A 20899-nucleotide genomic window follows, 5' to 3' on the forward strand; every position below is an offset into this window, starting at 1 on the left:
TTTGCAGCATATACCAAGCCCCACAATACATGAAATAAGCACACACGCAAAACGTCAGAAGTTTATTTTGACATATTTCTGAAATATTTAGTAAGTACTGTATTACAATTAAGCCATTACTAACTTCAATTCTACTTTTTAATCATGAACATCTCACCAATTCTTACTCTTGGGCATTATGTTTTTTGTAGCACAATGGCTTTAACTTTGAAGTTTTGTTGCAGGGCAGAACTTTTGTTTATACTTTTTCCTAACATAACAGAAGGTGTGGAAAGTGGTAAAAAGAACAAACAACGATTGACTTCATGAAGATACTTAGTATGTCAAAATGCAGAGCCTTCAGAACTATCACATAATGAAAACAATTCAGCAGTAAATCCGATGTTAAGGAATCCAGACGTGAAATTCAAAACTCTGGACTGCAGAACCTGAAGGACAACACTAATGATCGTGAAGGAAACCATAAGCAGTCACAGAGGCAGGAAGGAAAATGACCTTAAATGGCTTTTGAAACAATGTTACATAGGCCTAATATTTTTCAGCACTGAAGCAAAAAACTAACTGCACTCTCCTCTGCTTTGGCTTGAGTTATCAAGAATCCCCCCTGCAGAACTTTAGAATAGAGAAACCCCTTTTTTGGGCAACATTTGTGAAAAAATGTATTATTTAAATTTCCATTATTCATCTGCACCAGAATCATACTTAAACCATACTGACATTAAAATTAATCATATTTAGACCCAAAGCTCTTAGCTGAACTGTACCAAAACAGGAATCATCTGCCTTTCAGATGGGCTGCCTGGACTACTGACTGCAAATGACAGCCAAGTAAAGGATATTGCTGTTCTGCAAAGGATGCTACCACATTACCAGTTTTTACAATCTCATCACTGTAACAGGCAGTAGGGTTAGATATTTAATCTGCAAAGGTCTTAACAACTACAGCAACAGTGACAATGTCTATTGTTTTCAAGATACTAAAAGCATCTCTCTTCAAATTGGGGTTTCTTTGCAAGCAAACACTTGCACTATTCTATGATGACAAAGGAGGTACTTAACAATACTGTTACTGCTCTACCACATGGGCATATACTGAATATACAAACTATTGTGCAGCAGCTAAGCACTCAAAAAGCCCATAAGAAGTTTTAAATAAAAGAGTTCTGAAAGCCAGCTGAAGTTCTTGGAGTGGCTAAAAAGCCTTTGACATTCTAGAAGTCAGAAGTAAGATAAGCAGGGAAAAGAAAGTCATGAAACACTCAGGCAAATCTTTCTTTGTGCCACTGAGAAAACATTTTCATGCTTGATTAAATTTCAGTTTATTTCTAAATGAAGCCCAGCTAAGAGAGAGAGAGAGAGCACGTGCTCTATGGAGAAGCTTCACTACTTATGATGGTCTGACAGAAGTGGCTGGAAAATACCAAAGCAGTAATTCAGTTTTCAAAGCAGTTAGGATTCCTATTCCGCTTTTAACACTTTACAGTATTATAACTCTTTTAACTAACCAGCAGAGTCTTTCAGATTGCTTAAAAACAAATCATTAAAGAAATTGTGGCTTTCAGTTGGCTAGTACTACACAGTGTAGAAAGAGTAACTAGAATTACAAGTGCATTGCAGTTTTATTATCTTTCCTAATCAAAATTACTTCATTTTCAGACACACCAAACCACGTTAATTTTTATAACATGGTAATGCATGGATAGCAAACATTTCTTTGTTGCCTCTAAATTTTTTTTTTTAGTTTTCATGGAAGTTCAAAAACTAAATTCTTGACACCAGTGCAATACCCAGGTCAAATTTAACAATCCCTTTCTCTGTCTGTACCTTCTGAATGGCTAATGTAACATTAGTCTTGCAGAAAACAACACCTATCTGGCAAACATATAGTCACATGCCAAATAAAAGTTGTTTTCTACCATTACAAGTTAACTGCTAAACAATGAGTGAGGATAACAAATCAACTCAAGTTACTGACACAGCTTAGGGTTTTAGGAATTCAAAAATCAAACAACTAAACAGTGACTTTGAAATATTAGGACAGATTTACTTAACATGTATGCCCTTTGGAGATAAAACAATAGAATATCTTGATTCCTAGAGAAAAAAAACTAACAGCAGAATAAAGGCATAAAAACAAGCCTTAGGAGGCAAAATGTATTTCAATGTCACACTAAAAATTAAATTACTTGGCAGAACTTGTAACAAACTAACAGCACTTCTTTAGATTGAAGCAGATAGTATTTCTTTGAAATACATTCTGTTTTATCCAGTTTGGATAAGAATACACGCAGCTGTGCTCAAAAGTTCAAATTTAAGTGTAGGTGGATTTTTAAAAAGTCTGATGACACAGCTACATCTTTTTCCTGTTGAGTCAAGTTCTTCAAATTTCTACAATGCGTTAATACACAGAAAAGGAAAAACACAGAATTTATCATTTTTCTTCCCATTTCACCATATATCATTAAGTAAATATTTTCTTCAATTAAGAAGGGCTGTTCTTAAGTTTCACTATATCCCGATCTTAATTCAAAGAAGCCATATTACCTTAATGCGTTTTTTCATACACTGACATACAAACATAGACACTAAAACAACATCATATAATGATGGATTTGCGCCCATGTGAAAATCCTGAGGTAGCAGACAATTCCAGTGAAGCAGATATTCCCATTTCCCTTGGACTATGCTGTGGGACTCTGCATGACCACCCCTCTCCTACCTTTTTTTGTTTAACATTACATTGATATTCAAAAGTTAAAAGCTAACTGAAGACTGTACTCATTTTTTGAAGTATTCTTGCTTTTATGCCGATTCTGTCCACCTTATTGATCTTTTCCCATTTCACATACCTGGTATAGCCTAATACCTGGGAAAAAGTTCCTCTAGTAAAATGTTTTACAAACCAGATCTATCGGCTGCATTGATTCATACTACAAGAACATAAATGACAAATGCTAGCATTTAAAAAAAAAATTTGTTACTAAGCATTGGTCACATTAAAAAATTCTACTATTTCCATTCTATAACTTCATCATCTAGGCTGCTGGCAGGCATTACAAACTGCTAAGTACATAAGAGGACATAGAAAGAATAATTCTATGCATTCTTGGCAAGGGAAAAATGTATTTTTCTTTCTAAAATGGAAAATCTCTGCAGAAATTAATGAAGAAAAACAATGATGTTAGGACGTTCTTTAAGATTATGTTGCACCCTTGTGTTTCATTATGCAGCTCAAACTGAAGACCCTAAAATATGTACGTGGGGCAGCAAAGTCAATGGAAGTCCATGTAACCATGGCACAGTTCTCAGTCAATCCTGTATAAATTCCCACACAGGTTTTCATGCCACCAATATCACTAGCCTGGTGTACAGCTAGCCAGTAAAGAAAGTTATCAGGCTAACCTAAAAGCCAGCCACTGCATGTTCTCACAGTGCCAAGAGCAGAGCAAGGATGGGAAAGGAGAGAGGGGCTGAGACCAGCAAAATCAGAATTTCAAGTAACTTGCTATTGTGGAAACACTCCTTCAATGTAACATTAAAAGAATGAAATAGAACAAACCTTCACTGCTGTCTCAAAATAATACTGTGTTACATATTTTACAGTCTTTGAGATTAACTACAGCCATGGGAACATCACTACCTGGAAAATGAAAGTAACTTGTATAGAAACCAATACAGATAATCACTATTAAAATACAGAGGTTTTACTTACTGGATAGTGTGTCATGAATATACTACACTGACTACTTTAAAATACTAGGAAAACACAGTAACTTAATTCTTACAGTACCTCCGATTCACTTGCATCTCAAGTTGTTGTATTCTGTCCAAAAGCCCTTTTTCAGCTGCTTCCCTCTGTAATTCAAACTCTTTACAAGCAGTTTGTACTGCATCCTCTTTTTCACAATTGAGCTTCTGAATGAGCAACTGCCTGTCTTGCTCTTGGTTAGATACTAACAGTTCTTTCTCTTCCTTTAGCTTATGGATAATAGCTTCGTATTTTTCCTGCTGCTCACAGAGAGACAACTTTTCCGTTTTTTCCTTCTCTAGGGCACTCGTTTCCAACTCTAACTTACTTTGTAGTTCTGTTATTTGCTCTGAAAGTCTTTTTTCTGCCTCAGCAGTTTTTTGATGAAGAAGCGTTACTTTATTTAATTCAGTTCTAAGCAAATTTGATTCTTCTTCATATCTATTTACTAGCTCAGAAATACACTGATCTTTCTCAATTGTCATCAGAGTCCTTAGTTCTGATAAGCCCACTTGATATTCATCACTGCTAATTTGTATTTTATTGTTTAATTTATCTATCTCCTTTTTTAAGCTTTCAGTTTCCTTGTCAATTTGAGATCTTAAGGTCTCTTGTTGCTGGTTTCTGCTTTCTTCCAAAAGAAGCTTCATTTCATCAGTTTCTGCCTCTTTCAGGGCAAGTTCAACTTCTAATTTGCACCTCAAATCAGACAGATCTGAAACCTTGAGCTGTAACTCTTCTACTTGTTGTTGTTTCTCTTGCATAACTACTTCATGAGATTCCTGCATTTGTTCAAGTCTATGCTGGTTCTCTTTTTTTAATTTATCCAAACAGTCCTTGTGCTCAGCTACGACCTTCTCAAATTCCTGTAAATGCCTGGCTTGTAGGTTGCTCTCCAGTTCTTTTAAATGGCTTTGCTCTAAACTCTCAAGTTCTGCCCTCAGGAGTTGTAGTTTCTCCTTGTTTTCAACATGAAGTTTTTTCAAGTCTTCAAGTACTATTTCACGTGACTGTCTTAGTTCCTTAATTTCAGAATTTTGTGTCTCCATTTGGCATTCCAATTCAAGTAATTTCTGGTCTTTTTCATTCTGAAGGCAAACTACAGCTTCTTTCTCATTCTTTACTATTGCAAATTCATTGTTCTTAGTCTGAAGAACTTCCTCAAGGCCTAACAGGTCACCTTTTAACTTTTTGATTTTCTTTTTATTTTCTTCACCATCCTCCAATAGTTTATTAATTTTAGTTTCATATTCACTTTTCAAACATTGTAATTCATTTTGATGTTTATCATTTAGTGTTTTTTCAAGTGAAAGTTTTACCTTCTCAATTGTATTTACTATTTCTAAGGAAGTACATTTTAAAGAATTAGAAAAGTCACACTGTTCTTTTTGTACAAGTGTTCTGAAATGGCAGAGATCTTCCTTTATACCTCTTAAATGTATCTTTGAGTCTTGAGCAATAACCCTACACTTCTCCACACAAACACTGAGAGAAGCATTTTCTGCTGAAACATCCTTTACACAAGAACTTGTATCTTGCATACGTCTACTGTCTATTGCATTGATAACTGAAGAATAAAGAGATTCCACCATCATTTCCGGGCTTTGTGGGTCACTTATTACATTAGGAGACACTGGATTTTCTTCTATTACAAATTCATTTACTGCTGACATAAAGTCAGATTCTGGACTTTCTGCTAATGAATCCAAGTCTAATGATCCTTGCTTAAGAGCTTGCTCCAAGTTCGGATGGGCAATGGTTTCAAAATCAAACGTATGAGCATCAATGCTGTCTGGAGACAATTCTTCTAATGGAGCTGGGGGACACACAGGAGGACACAGGGGACCCTGAAGACTGAGTGATGGAGGAGTTCTTGAAGAGGTAGCAATTGCGGTTCCTGTAGTACTTTCCATCCTTGGTGTAGTAGCAGATTGTGGCGATGCTTGACTATTGGAGGCCTACAAGTTATAAAGCAAGAAATAAACACTTGAAGTGATAAGCAAAACTGTTAATATTAAAAATTAATTTTACATTATCAGGCAAAACAAGAACTTAAAAAAATCAGCCTTATTATTTGCAACAGTCCAAAATATGTACTACTAAAACTAAAGCAAAAATTGCAGAAAATCAGGGAGATTTCCATTAGGTTTCAGAAAAGCATCATTTGTAAACACCTAAATACTAAATGCTCACCTAGCCAGAACTCCTATGTAGAGCACACCCAACTGTATCTTACCAGTCAGAAACAGGCTTTGGTTCCTAACAGCCTATTTATTTCAGTTTTCCTAATAATTTTGTTACTAAAACATTTTTATTCTATTATTGCCAATACTATTATTGAAAAAGCAGCCATTTTTAAAATACACAACTAAGGTTTACAAAATCTTTACTACAACAAAACTGTTGTCTACTAACATATCAAAAATATGTATCAATTGCTCTGCATGTGAATGTAGAACTAGTACAGTACAATGAAGGGCACATTCTAATTAAAAACAACATTCTGACTTTTCAGAATGCAAGACACACAGCAATCACAGCCAGATTGGATTTTTTCCCCCTTCATGTGCTCCCATCGCTCCCAATTTTAGTCATTTTGCCTCTAAATCCTGGATATAACCAAAACTGATTCTGTAGCACCAGATCTTTCAATATTCACCTGCAAAGCTAATGGTTAGAATGATCACCCAGAATAATCCATGAGTAACAGCAGCTTGTGAATAAACATCAGTTAAAGCTTCTCCACCTTCATGGAACTGTCCCCAAGAAATTCTGATCAGTTGCAGTGATTTTGATTCTTAAAAGGCTAAAAACTTAATTAATTGGAAAATTGATTTGATTAGATAACACTTTAAATCTCATTATCATCAGTTATTGTTTAATACTATACCAATTATAAAACAAGATCTCCAGGACCAGTGCATACCCTGCTCTGACCTGCATGTTTGAAGATCAGTCTCTGGTATTTCAAAGACATCATACATTTCTATATATTTCTATATTGCCATGGAAATTATACTTCAAGAGAATTCTGCTGAAGTTTTATTTATCATAGCTATAATAGTTGTAACTCAGGCCAAGTTACCTGCACGTCTGTGCACCTGCAATTCAGTAAAACTCCATTCTGAAATGCTTTAAAAAAAAAAATCAACATCAGCCTTAGAGACTATGCAAACAGCCCATGTTCTGGGATGTTCAAGCTTTCTGTATGTACCAAAACTCAATTTATCTTACAGCATGATGTATCTGAAAGATATATTCAGTTACAGATTTTCTTAACTTCACAATTTAATAGATTAAACACAGTAAATTTACTGCTTGCAAATTTTTTTTGACAGAACAAGCAAAGTGTATAAAGTCTTCATCCTTTACTACCTTTATAACTACCAGAACCAGGCACAAATAAATGACCAGCCTGTACTCCTTTAGTATCTTATGCTATCACTTATCATTTACAACAAGGAATATAAAAGCCCTAATGCCAACAATACACCTGTAGATTCCTAAGACAAAAACATAAACCTTAAGCTTCAGCAAGTGCAGAACACATCCCAGTGCAAGCCAAAAGCAATGTACAGTCTCAGCATCCACCAAGGATGCATTCCTGAAAAAGTTTGTAATAGGATGGATAGTGAAGCAATTTTTCCTAGGAAAATTACAGTGAAACACACACAGTTAAAATACATACGGCAAATATCTGTAACACACAGAATTAAGGCATAAGCACAGGATCATCAGGATCACAAACTGGAAGAGATGCAGAGTTTTCTGAATGTATCAGTGCTCTGAAAGACATCAGATGCATTGTCTGTAACACCATAGCTCAACCAATACCTTGCTCTTCCATCTTTCATCACTAAGAACTTGTTTGATTTTATTCGTCTAAGAAACGTGACCATGTTGAAAAGAAACAGTTGCTGAACAAAAAGTCATGGGAATCTTTCTAGAAGAAAATTCCTCTAAGATGTTCAGTCTGAGTGCTGGAGATTTGTTGCTGGTGCTCTTCTTCAAAAAGCCAACACTGCCTCCAGCTGATAATTCTGTGATCCTGCTCGTGCCTCTTTCCCGAACCATCCATACTGCCTCAATGCATTTAAAATGTGTGTCTAGTGCTCTTTATTACGTTAGTTTTTATTAAGGAAATTTCTGCCATCCATTGAATTTAGCCACTTGACTGGTGACAGTTAGTGGAGCTTGGCAATAAATGCTCAGCAACGGAACTCCAAAAAACCCAGAAGCAGCAGACTTTGATCTACTGCTGTATAAATTGCCATTTCTTTTGCTTTCTCGAGCTTTTACAGTGATTGTTACTCAAAAAGAGACCCCATCATCCTCTGTACCATGCAAATGTTCTCTTAATGGAGATACAGCGTGTTTAACAATTCTCGCTGTGATTTAAGAAGAGTCTATTTCAGTTTCAACACTCATCTGTTTAGCAGAGTTGCATTTGCACCTCAGCTTCCCTAGCTTTTACATCTTTATGAATCTAAATCATACAATAATTTTGAAATACATTGTAAAAAAACCTTGTGGTCATTGTATAAAAAATATTGTATTTATGAAAAATGAACAGGACATGAGGCAAATAAAAGGAAATGCTCCTTTTTTAAATGATTCTATTAGCCAGGTTTAAGCATTTCCCTTGGGTTTAATTTCAGCTTGTTATTTATTTAAAAAAACTTTCAAAAATAGATGTTGAAGGGTACTCTGTATGCTGATACATGCCTGGGTTCAAAGCATGCTTCAAGTGACAAGCATCTACCATTAATAAACTAGAGCTTTAATAGTAACAAAAACTAGCATCACAGCTATCAACAAGCACACACTAAAAAAAGCACTTCAAAGACTTTGAATATGGGAAAGTCCTACAGAAATCCATATGCAAAGAAAAGATGGTGTCTACCAAATAAATTTTGGCAACCCTGCAGAATCATCCCAGAAGGTAAAGAGTAAGGACATACCATAAAGAAAAAACAAAAAAAAATGTCACTCTGTGGAATAATGAACTCTGTTTCCTCATGACCTGGGGCTGTAACATGCTACATGCCCCAGCAGTGGCTGCTGTGAGCTCAGTGTCTAGCGAGCGTACCAGATCACTGCTTAGAGAAGAGTTAAACCTCACATTTTGAGTGGCTGAAACTATATAAAGATTTTGTTTTCTGTTGCTCTTTTTCCTGAGAAACCCTGTGCCTGCCATCTAGTCTGTTTCCAATCTACAGACAGCAATGTATGCACGTCATACACTAATTTCTGTAACAACAAAGGAAGAAGAGTCAAGAGCAAACAAGAAAAAAATAGAGATAGAAAAGCAGAACTAATTTCCAAGTTCTCAGGTACTGCAGGATTACATGCCTTGTTCTAATTATGTTACTACAAAAAACATAGGGAATGGGGCAATTCTCTGAAAGATTACATGCAGTGTTTCAATTTCAAACTCATCTAGAAGAAATGGTAGATTTATGATCTGATTTGAAGAGCCAGCTTCTCTTATAAGAAAAACTTTTAATACCAAAGGATTGCATATGTTAACTACCTACTAACATGGAGAAGACACCTGAATCATCTTACCCAAATCCTATGGGCACCTTAGCCTTCCCTGGACATCTTTAACTCAATTGCTGATCTGCTTAAAGTTTGTATTATGAAAATAAGAGAGCACAGCAATATCTTTGATGTGAGGCTATTAAATTACAAAGAATAAGCAGAAAGTCTTAAAAATGAAAAGAGGTTTCGAAGTATTAACAAATTAAACAAATACCCACAACGTTGTCCTTTAACTACTCCAATGTAATACTAAAGTAAAAAATAATCATTAATGTTCTATGAACTTGAAAGCTGAAATAGTAAGAGTTATAGGGACACTTGGAAAGAAGTACTCAACACCCCCAGTAAGGTATTTGATCTCCTCTGACTTGTTCTTTGCTCGCTTGTCCGCAGTCACAACTTTTCACTCCTGCCTAAAGCAACTATTAAAGACAGTTGCTGGAGCTGATGCAGTAGGATGAACTTCCATTTGACCAAGACAGAATTCAACTGCTGCACTACCAGCTACCCAGGGACACTATCCCAGTTCAATTTGAAGAATCAGGCTTCTGCTGCCACTAGTATGGAAAGGGAAACCTGTGGTTGAATGTGTGTCCTTGGTAGAGTACAAGAGTAATAATATGGGCAACACTCAACACCTGCACAGTTATTGCCAACTCTGCACCAAGTTGGGAGGATTTCTCAGTTCACACCCAGAACACGTGGCTGCAAGAAGATCTAGGCATCTTCAGGACAATTGTTACATGTTTGTTCATCCTTCTAATTATTTACTGTGAATTCCCAGCAATACCAAAGATAAAAAAAGGAACATTTTAAAAATTACTTCAGTAATTCAACACAGGCAAAAGTAGTATAATTTAAAAACACGCTTCTATATTATCTTAAGAGCAAAGCAACACAGAGAAAGACCTTGTGTTTTTCATGAAGTAGTAACAAGAACACTGTCTTTGAAAAGAAAAAAATCTCTGACAAATCTGTTTGCTCCAATTCCAAAAGAGTTCAAATGAATCACTGAAACGACACACAGAGATGGGCATTTTCAAGATGACATCATGAACGGCCCAGCTTTGACTGTGCAATGCAATTTACTCTAAGAAAAGAGACAATTATCCAAATCTGTCTAAGCATCTGACACTTCTGTGTAAGTGAAGAATCCAAATTGGTCAAACCACAGCAAAAGAAAAGAGTGGGAAGAATATTTTCCTGATTTGGCAAACATCTTTTTCTGTACTGACACATACTGATGAAAATTTCTCAGATAAGCATGTCTGAACAAAGAAGGAGGAACTACGAATACGTTAAAAAGGCGTATTTCCTGTTTATTTTACAACAGTTATTATGCGTATTTTTAATTAAAACTTAAATTTCACACTCTTCTGACATTGCAAGCCTTAGTGAAAAAATTAATTCATCAGAACAACTGTCACTATCCTGGTTTCTTACAAGATAAATTTCAGGATAATCCATGATGGGAGCGAACTTCTATATTTTAGAGCAAGGTCTGTTGTAAGGGCATGTTCAGAAAATGCCAAGATTTCACAGAATTTCTTCATTTCCAGCAATTTCAATGGCTAATACAATGGTCAGGCCCTAATATTCTTATTCTTAATAGCTGTTCATTTGAAAAACAATCTTTATGAAGAGAGAAAATAGCTGGGAAATTACTTAAGTGACACACCTTTTCTATGTTACAGAACAAAGAGCAGTCCAGATTTCATATTTTACACAAATAAAAGATTTCCAATAAATCTCCTGTCCAAACCCCAGAGAAAAAAATAGAGAACTTCATGTCACTTGGTTTAAGCAGGAAATTGCTATTCAAAATTAAACATGCCCATAATCTTAGCCGTTACATAAGATGCTTCCAGTCAGCCAAGTGCATACAATTTACACCATAGACCATTGCACAGCTCCCCCCAAAAACCTACTGATTTTCTACAGCAAAAGAAACCCAATTTGAAGCAGTCAACTTCACAAAAAACTTAAGCATTGCTAAATTCACCCAGAGTTTCCCAGAGAGAAGCCACAGTCAGAAGCTAAAAGGAACCTATTTGGTGTATTATGAAAGTTAGAGGCTGCATGCACAGAAGCAAAAATGATTGGCAGAAACAGTTTCTAGGGGAAGGAATCTATTTGACAGGCAGTGAAACTAGGAAGAGATCTTTTTACCATCTGTTCCTTCTATACTCAAAAGACTGCACAACAGCCAACCAAAGCCCTAAAATCTTAGCTGCTTGTGCCAAAAGGACCTAAGAAACAATGCAGAAATCTAGAGAAGTAACAAATTCACTGAATACAAACTAAAGCAATGAAGGCAGAATGCACACATACTGCAGACAAAAGATTTGAAAAATGACAGAAAACAAAAATATAAACAGCGCAATTCTATTTCTACAACATCTGTGGAATACAACTATCTGTTCAATATTCTTAGAATATTTACTAGTTCACAATTAGAAAGGAAACTTACGCAGTTAATCTTTACATCGGGAAAAACAAAGATGCATTCTAAAGTGTTTGATAAAACAGTATTATGAAAGTATTCTACTGTTTTAAATATAACATTCTCTTTTTTATTGATAAAGAAAAGCAAAAATACCTTTTGTTCATTCAGCAGGTCTGTAATGGTTTGTGACATTTCATCCAAACTCTGTGCTGCCTTGACCAGGTTATGTAGAGCACGTACATGCTGGTGAAGAGGTTCAAAGTCACATAGTATGGGAACCCTTAAAAATAGTACAGGATTACTTTTTCCCCACATTGTTAGTTTAATATTCCAGTCTATTAAATTATTATGTGTATATTTCAACAACACTAAGCTTCCCTCTGTATAAGGTCTGTACTTAAGGTAAGGTCTTAATTTCATTTATTTTATAAAGAAAAAAAAGTCTACTAAGACCCCCTGGTATTTGTGTTTAAAATTAAAAACTTGGGAGCTTTTAAGGAGTGCATAATAATAAACACAAAGATGAGCAAGTAATTCCAGTCTTTCCTCCCAAGGAAAACATTTCCCAGTAGTACCTAGAGTTACAATGACAGCAACAGAAGTGATTAAATCTCTAATTGAAGCACTTGTGTTTGCAAATTGCTCTATTCTTGTCTCCAGTTGGATTCTCTCCAATCCAGCTCTTCCTTCGAAGAAGCAATTAATTCTCTACTATTTTATTTTCGTGATAGGTAACCTAAATTAAACGACTGATTAATGTGTCGTGATCACATTTCAAGTGTTGCAAGATAAGCTGAAAAGATGAAGTAAGAGTTCATTTAAACAAACAATACAGTAAAAGCAGATTACACTTCAATGTATTCTGCACTCTCTATTCAATATATAGGGCAAGTGGTATCCAGGGTATTTTTGTAGAATTAAGATTTCTATTAATTGCTCAAACACATAATTTCAGAAGATTGAAGCACTAAGTAAATTAAAACATCATTTTAATTATGCAGCTGAGAGGTTCAGTGCTAATAGAAAAGGACTTTGTGCTGGGTCTCAGTTTTGCTTATTGCTTGCTCTTTACATGTTAAATGAAAATACCAAAGAAAGTTCTGCTCTCAAGTTTCTTCTGAGATCAGCATCTACCCAAGGTGTATGACAGCTTTTGCCCACTGGAGTTGCAAGCTCACCACTATCCTGTATTTTCACCAAATGCAACCCCAAGCCCAGAAACCACGAGGAATATGACATAATCCCACCTCTATTGCCATCAAGTGGAAAGCTATGTCACTACAATTCAAACCTGCTAAAACATCTTAGTCAGTGATTGGTTTTCTGACAAAAGCAGGGCAAAATTCTTCCTGAACTCAGTAAAAACCACCAGGAAGGTTGTAAAATTCTCACAAATCAAAACATCAAGCAAACATTAGGAAAAAGATCCTACAGTTGCACTTTCTTCCCCACAAAATTGATGAGGAGCAAGCCTAGGAGCACAAGAGAATTTAAAAGGGTAGATCAGCTATAACATGACCCATGGCAAATCCATTGTCAAGCTGACTAAGCTCACTACACTTGTTAACTCCACCAACACCACCATAAAGATAGACAGGAATTCTGAATAAAAAAAAAGAATGCCAGTCCAAAATACAGGTGAAAAAGCAGTGAATTCAGCTCGTGCCTTATGCACCAATAACAGGTATTAGGCTGACACTGTTGGTGAACCTGACAGATGGCAGCAAAGCATCGTCCTCTTGCATTTACCTTTGTAAATGCAATCCCAGCTTTTTGCCTTGGGGGCAAAAAAACCAAACCAAACCAAAAAAAAAGTAATCTCAGCAAATCTCTAACTGCAGATCTCTTTGAGGAGAAGGATGATGATACATGCAACATCTGAATGTGATCATACTGATAGATCTCCTAGGCTGAACAGAACTTGCCACTGCCCATTTCTGGCCCATTATTTTAGTTGGTATTTCTCTCCCCCTTGACTGCTCTGAGTCTGGAACCTCAGGCTAACAGTCCAAGTTCCAGATAAGGAACTAATCCTGTAAATTGCTTGTGAGACAAACCAGTAGCTTTCCTGTCTGCATATGCATGTCTGCCTCATTGTTGGGAAGTAAGAAACATATAAATAGAGCTTCTACTCAAAATGATGGATTTCCATAAAAAGCAGAGGCACTTAAGAGAATACACTTTTTAGTAAAACCAGTTTAGTAAAATCAGAGAAAAAGTAGTAATTGAATATAGAAGATCTCTATGATCTCATGCTGAGCTAAAGACATTTATTTTATTTCCTCCAGAACACCACACAACAAAGAGCAAAAGAAAAAGGATCAAATCTCATTCTGATCTGACAAAACATAGTTATGAGTTTATTTCAGTTTAAAACTGATGATGTTTTTTTTTTTGCTTTTAGCTATGAGGCAGCTCAAAGGAACACTCAAAATCCTTTATATCTCAATACAGAATAGATATGTACAAATCATCAGAGCATGAGTATATAATGTATCTGCATTAAGTCAGTGAAGATCACTGCTTAAGAATGGTAACAGATTAGAAAATACCCTTGTCTGTTTTTATGGAAAATGACCTAAGAGGGTAGAAAACTGATGGGGATGGGACCCCCAGGAGAATTATTTCTGTAACACACAAAGTGTAAAAGGTGCTTTACCTGAGTAATGGCTGTACTTCTGAAGGACAGAAAGACTGCAAAAACTGCAAGTCACTCAATGAGATATCTGGAAGCTCACTGTCAAATCTGCGAGGTTTTCGTGTCTGCAAATAAGATATTAATTTACACATTGTTGTAAAGATAAGTATCAGATTACTAAAGAAGGATTTAAAAGAGCTTCATAAATAACACAGAAAAGTTAGCAGTAAACTGATCTCTTTCTCAAAAGATTTTTAATTTTTAAGAAACCATGTCTGGTCCTGTTCCCCTAAAAAAAACCCCCTTACATTTGTAATGACTAACTATCCATAGTGCTTGGGCAGCAGTAGAATAGAGTATTTCAGTTGGAAGGGACCTACAATGAGTATCTAGTCCAACTTCCTCCCTATTACCAAGCTTCATAAACATTATGGACATGTTTATAAGTTAAGGGATAAGACATGGCACTGAAGATTTATTGTGCTGCTACACATACAAATATTAATTCAGTTCAGTATTTGAAACATTGAAATGAGGAGCATTCTTATTTACCAAGTACCCTTTAAATAAAACACAGCTGAAAAGGAAAAGCTGAAAAGGTTAAAAAGGCAAAGTGAGATGGCAACATTAGAATCAGGGAGTTAGCTTGCTTCAATTAACCAAGCTATATCAAATCAAAGCTAACAGGCAATGCTGAATTACAATGCCCTCATGTTATCAGCCAATTATGAGACAAAAATGCTTTTCCACTCATCCAGTGATTATCAGAAAACATGGAAACCTTTTACTTGCTTTTACCATCCAATTAATTTTATTGTTCTATTATTCACAAGGCAATTAGATGAACAAATTATTCCTCCTTGTTTCTTTTTTCTGACCATTAAGAGCAGGTTTTTTTTTTTTTTCAATACCATGGACTAAAAAAAGACTGCTAAAAAGGAGAGTTGACATTTCCTCTCCCACTGCACTGTTACAAACCAATGTTAATATAGGTCACTTGAAATGGCAAGAACACTAGCTGCCAGCTTTTTCATTTGTGTCACAGCAATGTGAAAGGCATACAGCTTCAATGAATTAAGCTCAGGTTTATAATTTATGAAACTATAGAAATTAAACAAACCCAAATATATGAGTACATACACAAAAGGATGGAGGCCAGGAGTCAAGTCCTCTAAACAAACGATTCCTTAGAAAGGACTTCCCTGAAGAAAAAACACAAACAACTTATTTAAAGGAAGAAATGCAACATTGTCTCAAGAGAAACCAATTGAAGTTACTGCAGTTTAAGAGCTGAAGTACATTTGAAAGAACTACTACTTATATTGTTGATTACATAAAATTGCAAATGACCACAGAACATCAGGCAAAACCCACCATTCAAGCAGAACTCCCTTCACGGAAGCCTCTTTTTCCTTAATGTTCACACAGGCAAAAGCTTCAACTTATTTTTGAAATTTTCACTGTAATCTTCCTTATCTCCTTTCCAAAAAAATTTGATAAACTTTTGTTCAATTTTCTCATTTTATCTGTCCATTCAGAACATAAGTTCAGACTTTGCAGAGAAAGTAATCAGAATTCTTTGAGCAGAATCGTTATTTTTAATATTTTTTTTAAAAACAAACTTCTGGTGAAGGTCTTTAGACATGGGTCTTAGTTCTTGGATTTTTCTGGAGTAGTACAGAGGAAGTCATAGCAGTAGCCAAATATTCAGTAACAGTTTTAGAAGTGTTATTTAAAAGAACAATAAAGCTCACAAAGCATGTTTAAGCACAAATTGCATTCAAACGTGATAATGAGAAATCTTATGTTTTACAAACATTAATCACAACTTTCACGTTATTTTGGATAATCTATATGAATAATTAAATGATTTTATTAATAGAAAAATATTTTGTTTGTAATAGAGCAGCATGCACATCCTACTTGAGTAAAATTTTTTTTTCGGGTATTGAAATTAGAATATAATGAAAATATTTTAACTACAAAGACAAGAGATATACTTCAACACAAGTCAATTTCACAAAGACAAAGTACTTACTAAAGAGTTTACCGAAAGATTCCCTTTTTGCCTTTTCAGCTTCATATAGATGTTTCCCATCTTTTATTAAAGCACCTGCCCACTGTGAAAGGGGAAAATATGTAGTTACTTGTAATTTATATGCTGATACAAAGGTTTGGTCTCAAAGTTTTATTTACTTACCTCCCTGTAGTGTTTTATGAACATTTTTCTCCTCACAACCTCAACAACAGCTAAACAGTACATCTGAGGAACAGTGCTGAGAGCCTCTACAACTTTGACCCTTTCTAGGAGCTCTGTTACAAGACGAAGCAGTGCTTGTAGTTTCTCTCCATCTTGGTCAGCATGAAGCATTACAAAACAACACCACCTACAAAAGTAGATTACACTTTAGAAGATCACATCTTAGCAATTTTTTTTTTCATTTAAATTAGATTAGCAACATGTCTGAATGGAAATGAACAATGGATGAAATGAACAATGCCATCATTTCACATGGGACAACAACAAGCTAACAAAGTACCAAGCTATTCAGAATTCAGTAGTCACCTTGCAGATTCCCATTAGTTTCTCACAGTAGAATATCCACATTAGTGATCAAAAATGAACATCTACCACCATTTAAGACATTGCTTTTGACAAGTTCTTAAGCATAAATAACCTTAGAAATAGTAATAATACAACTTACTCCAGTAGAATTTAAAAAAGCTGATACATCCTGAGAAAAAAAATCACTACTTTTTGTTTATAAATCTTAAAAATACTTATTGAAAAGCTTTAGCAGGAGGTATTAAAGGTTGGAATGCTGTCAAAGAAATAAGAACTGTTTGGGAAGTTCACACAACATACTCACGCACTACAAGCAACAGCCCTTGTAACACAAATTCTCATATCTTGTAACCGCATCTTCAATTCCCTTAATCATACAGTCAATAGGTAGATTTCAGGCACAGACACCAACATAATTAAACCACAGGGTAACTAGTGAGAAGGTAATCAGCTGGTGTGCTTGAGGAGAAACATTACAGCAACTTTGCCACCAGAGAAGCCGTAAGGTGGAGGTATATCCCACAAGTAATAAAAACATATAAAATTGCTTTTATTGACAGAAGTGAAGCAAAAGTGAAACAACAAATACAAACGAGTCAACATTAAGCAATCAGGAATATATACTAACAAAGACACTAGAAGATAGGCACTCTTGACTTTTTCATAGTAATAATTTCCTTAAGACACACAATCCTTAAACACCTTCCTGCAAGTGGAAGTAACATGAAGTTGAAAAGTTTTAACTTACTTCAGTCTGACTTGCAGATTATTTGCAAGCTCCTGTTTGGCAGTGGTACATTTCTGTTTAATATCTAACAGTTTTCTGTGATTAGTTAACATAATCATCAGCTGATTTGCATGACTCAAACACAAATCAGGTAGCACAGAAGGATCTTTCAAGTTCTCAGCTCTCTTCTGATTTGCCAAAAATCCCTGGAGCAAGAGAGACATTTGTTACACAAGCTTTGTGACAATCAAAAAGCACGAAAGTGATACATCTTCTCTAAGAATGCAAGTATTTTAACAAACTTACCGCAACCATTGAGAATTATAACAGAATGATATATGAAGAAAAAGCAAGTGTCAAAGTTGCTTTCTTTCCAGTCCAAATCAATCTTGTTCCATATTTCACTACCAGTTACCAACACAACCCTAATAGAACTTTACACAACTAACCAACACCAGTGAAAGACCACAAAATTTAATGCAGCAGAAACATAATTACTACGATGGAGGGGATCAACCATCATTCTAACTTCTGCTAACAACCATCTTCCTAACTTCTGGCATTTGCAAGATTTGACATCAACTTAGAGCATGTTCAAGACTACTGTGGGCTAAAGAATTTGTATTTCTTGCATAAAGAAATTCACACAAATCTAGCTCTTCTCGAGAGCCAAGATCACAGCCACACATCTTATTTGCATGCAGAATGCACCCTTACATCATAAGTAAAGGAATAGACAATTTATAAAAAGAAATGGCAAGGACGAAGATTTAAAAGTTGAAGTCTCTGCCAAGTCTTGAAAAGGTACAAATTCTAAATTTACAGTAGCATTTAAACAAGGTGACGAAGCCTCTTTCCATCTGACTGTTAGGTCTTTCACTCCAAAGTGGGATTGGTAAACTTGAGGTAGGCTCTTCAGCCAAGTGAAGAAGGAAAAAATAGCTAAAAGCACCACTCACAATATAGGGCAACCAAGCACAGGGATGGGAAGACTAGCTTAGCCATCGTGCTAAATTCCCTTTGATTTAGCACTGGCCTACAATATGAACGCCAAAAGACCGAGATTTAGCACAAACTTGCTTCTAAACTTACTCATTGAATTTTTCTGGAGACAAGCTCCACTTTTAAACAATGCTGACAGAAGTACTGATAGCACCCACCTTTACATACCAGACCAGATGCAACAGGGAGCCTGGGTCCTACACAACTCTCAGTCCAGCACTGCCCTCCTCAAAAGGGGGGGGTCTAGCTCCCCTCCCCCCTAAATTGGGAGGCAAGGTTGATCATTTATTCCTACTAATAATATACCAGTGTGCAACCAGGAGTAAAAAACTTATGCCTTTCTTCAGAGTCCCAGCTCCAAGGTCATGGTGAAAATCTGAACATCGTCATATATTGCCAAATAGACCTTTATTTACTTTCAGTAGCAAACAAGGTATTAAAGGACAATCTTAACTATCAAGTTAACTGAAGCTCTTTACAGAAACTGTATTTAATAAAATAACTTTCATATGACACTGGAGTGCTTTTTGAAAATAGGAGCTACATATTTGATATTTAAAATAGTCTTTAATCTAATTTCTTATCACTCAAAATTATACTGTTCAGTGAAGGCACACTCCTCTCCTCACTACAAGACTGATGATCAACCATTAAGCTATTCCCTGATCTTGTATCACTGAGTGACAAATTACCAAGAATTCAATATTCCCTTCAAAATTGAAACTGATCCACTTAATTCTTGTTCCGTATATCCAACTAAAGTTCTGATTTCCTAGCTGTAGCTTTAAACCATGTGAAAATATGACAACATGATGTGAAAACTGCCAGTATTTAAATGTCAAATTATTACGAAATAGCATCTTATTGACCAACCCCAATGGGATACGTTGAAAACTATCTTGCATAATGACATGCAATTGTTTCATTGTAATTTTAACAGCATACACACATGAAAAATCTACAATTGTGTATTACCTGAGCAAGTTCTTTTTGTTCATTCACCAGTCTGCTGCAGCTTGCTATCATCTGGTCCAATGCATAGAGTCTATCCTCAAGACCTTTAATAGCCTTCATGTTCTGATTATCTAGTTTGGCGATAGTTTGGCGACACTCTGCCAGAAAGGGTTGGATGATCCTTGGATCAAGCTATAAAAAAAGGTTTATTAGTTGCTGACACACTGAAAGGTGATTTAAGTTAGTTAAATGAGGTTTTTTAACCTCAATATTTTTCTTTTTTTTTTTTAATCTAATGTGTGACTACTTCTATCATCTTGTTTCAGAAGTCTGAGTAAATGAGTATGAGGATTCTGTATCACAGCATGAATTTTTCTGAAGTACTCCAACCAGACCATCACTGAAATCTGAATCCTTATAAAGGGAAGAGACACTGGTTGAGGGGACAAGGCAAGGTGCAGAGGGAAGAGGCACTTTATAGCTAATGGGCAGTTTGACCTGGGATAGAGTCCATACGGCTACAATCAAAACCAATCATGAACGCGACTCAATGGAAAGTGCAGAAGGGAGGGTAGTGAGAAAAAGCAGAAGAGCCATCAATCTTTTCCCACTAAATAAATGTTTTAACTAACTACTTAGACAAGCAGATAATTTCCAAGCAACTGGAAAAGACCCCATAGAAAAACAGTATAGTTGTCATATTTTTAGCTAGAGCGTTTTTTCCCTAACAGAAACGTTTTAAAAGTTATTTCATAATATTCCTTCATAGACCATTATCCAGAAAGAAAGAAGTATTTGAAACATTAAGAGTCTACCAATGCCCACAGATATTAAGGGTCACTCTTCAAGCTTCACTATATGAGTAGTAAATTAAAATCAGACGTCTAGCAACAACATAGGTAAGTAATTGCAACATCTTATGAAGGTCAGAGTGTAGTGTAAACCTGCAATATATTAGTCGTGAACATAGTAAAAACCATTAGGTATTAGCAGAAGATGAACAAATTTGCCCAAATTTATCCAAAATGGTTATGGTATTTTCTTATAGGAGAATCTAGTGAAAAGGATGCTATTTGTGAAGTCACATTGGCTGCCACAGCACTGGCTTCTTTCATCAACATGCAGGTTTTATCCCACTTACAGAGCACACAAATCAACCTTCAAAAAAGAAAGCATTTATTTCACTCAACAGTAACATAAGTAAAAGTGTATTTTCCCCTCAATCTACCACTTAACTAAGTTTTCACACACAGCACTTCAGTTTGGAAACAACC

General features: G+C 35.6%; 1 protein-coding gene across 1 annotated transcript in view; it reads right to left on the reverse strand.

Annotated features, from left to right (window-relative positions):
• Window positions 1–20899, reverse strand: part of RB1CC1 (RB1 inducible coiled-coil 1) — a 55748-nt gene that overhangs the window by 14515 nt on the left and 20334 nt on the right. Inside the window, exons 7-15 of the mRNA XM_017727451.1 lie at window positions 19647–19817; window positions 17691–17875; window positions 16577–16763; window positions 16415–16496; window positions 15517–15578; window positions 14398–14501; window positions 11892–12018; window positions 3791–5706; window positions 1258–1283 (exon numbers count right to left, since the gene is read on the reverse strand). Of these exons, the coding sequence (XP_017582940.1) occupies window positions 1258–1283; window positions 3791–5706; window positions 11892–12018; window positions 14398–14501; window positions 15517–15578; window positions 16415–16496; window positions 16577–16763; window positions 17691–17875; window positions 19647–19817 (2860 nt within the window). The remainder of the gene's footprint in view (window positions 1–1257; window positions 1284–3790; window positions 5707–11891; window positions 12019–14397; window positions 14502–15516; window positions 15579–16414; window positions 16497–16576; window positions 16764–17690; window positions 17876–19646; window positions 19818–20899) is intronic.

The sequence above is a fragment of the Corvus brachyrhynchos genome, unplaced genomic scaffold (assembly GCF_000691975.1).
Source record: "Corvus brachyrhynchos isolate BGI_N302 unplaced genomic scaffold, ASM69197v1 scaffold60, whole genome shotgun sequence".
Taxonomy (NCBI): Eukaryota; Metazoa; Chordata; class Aves; order Passeriformes; family Corvidae; genus Corvus; species Corvus brachyrhynchos.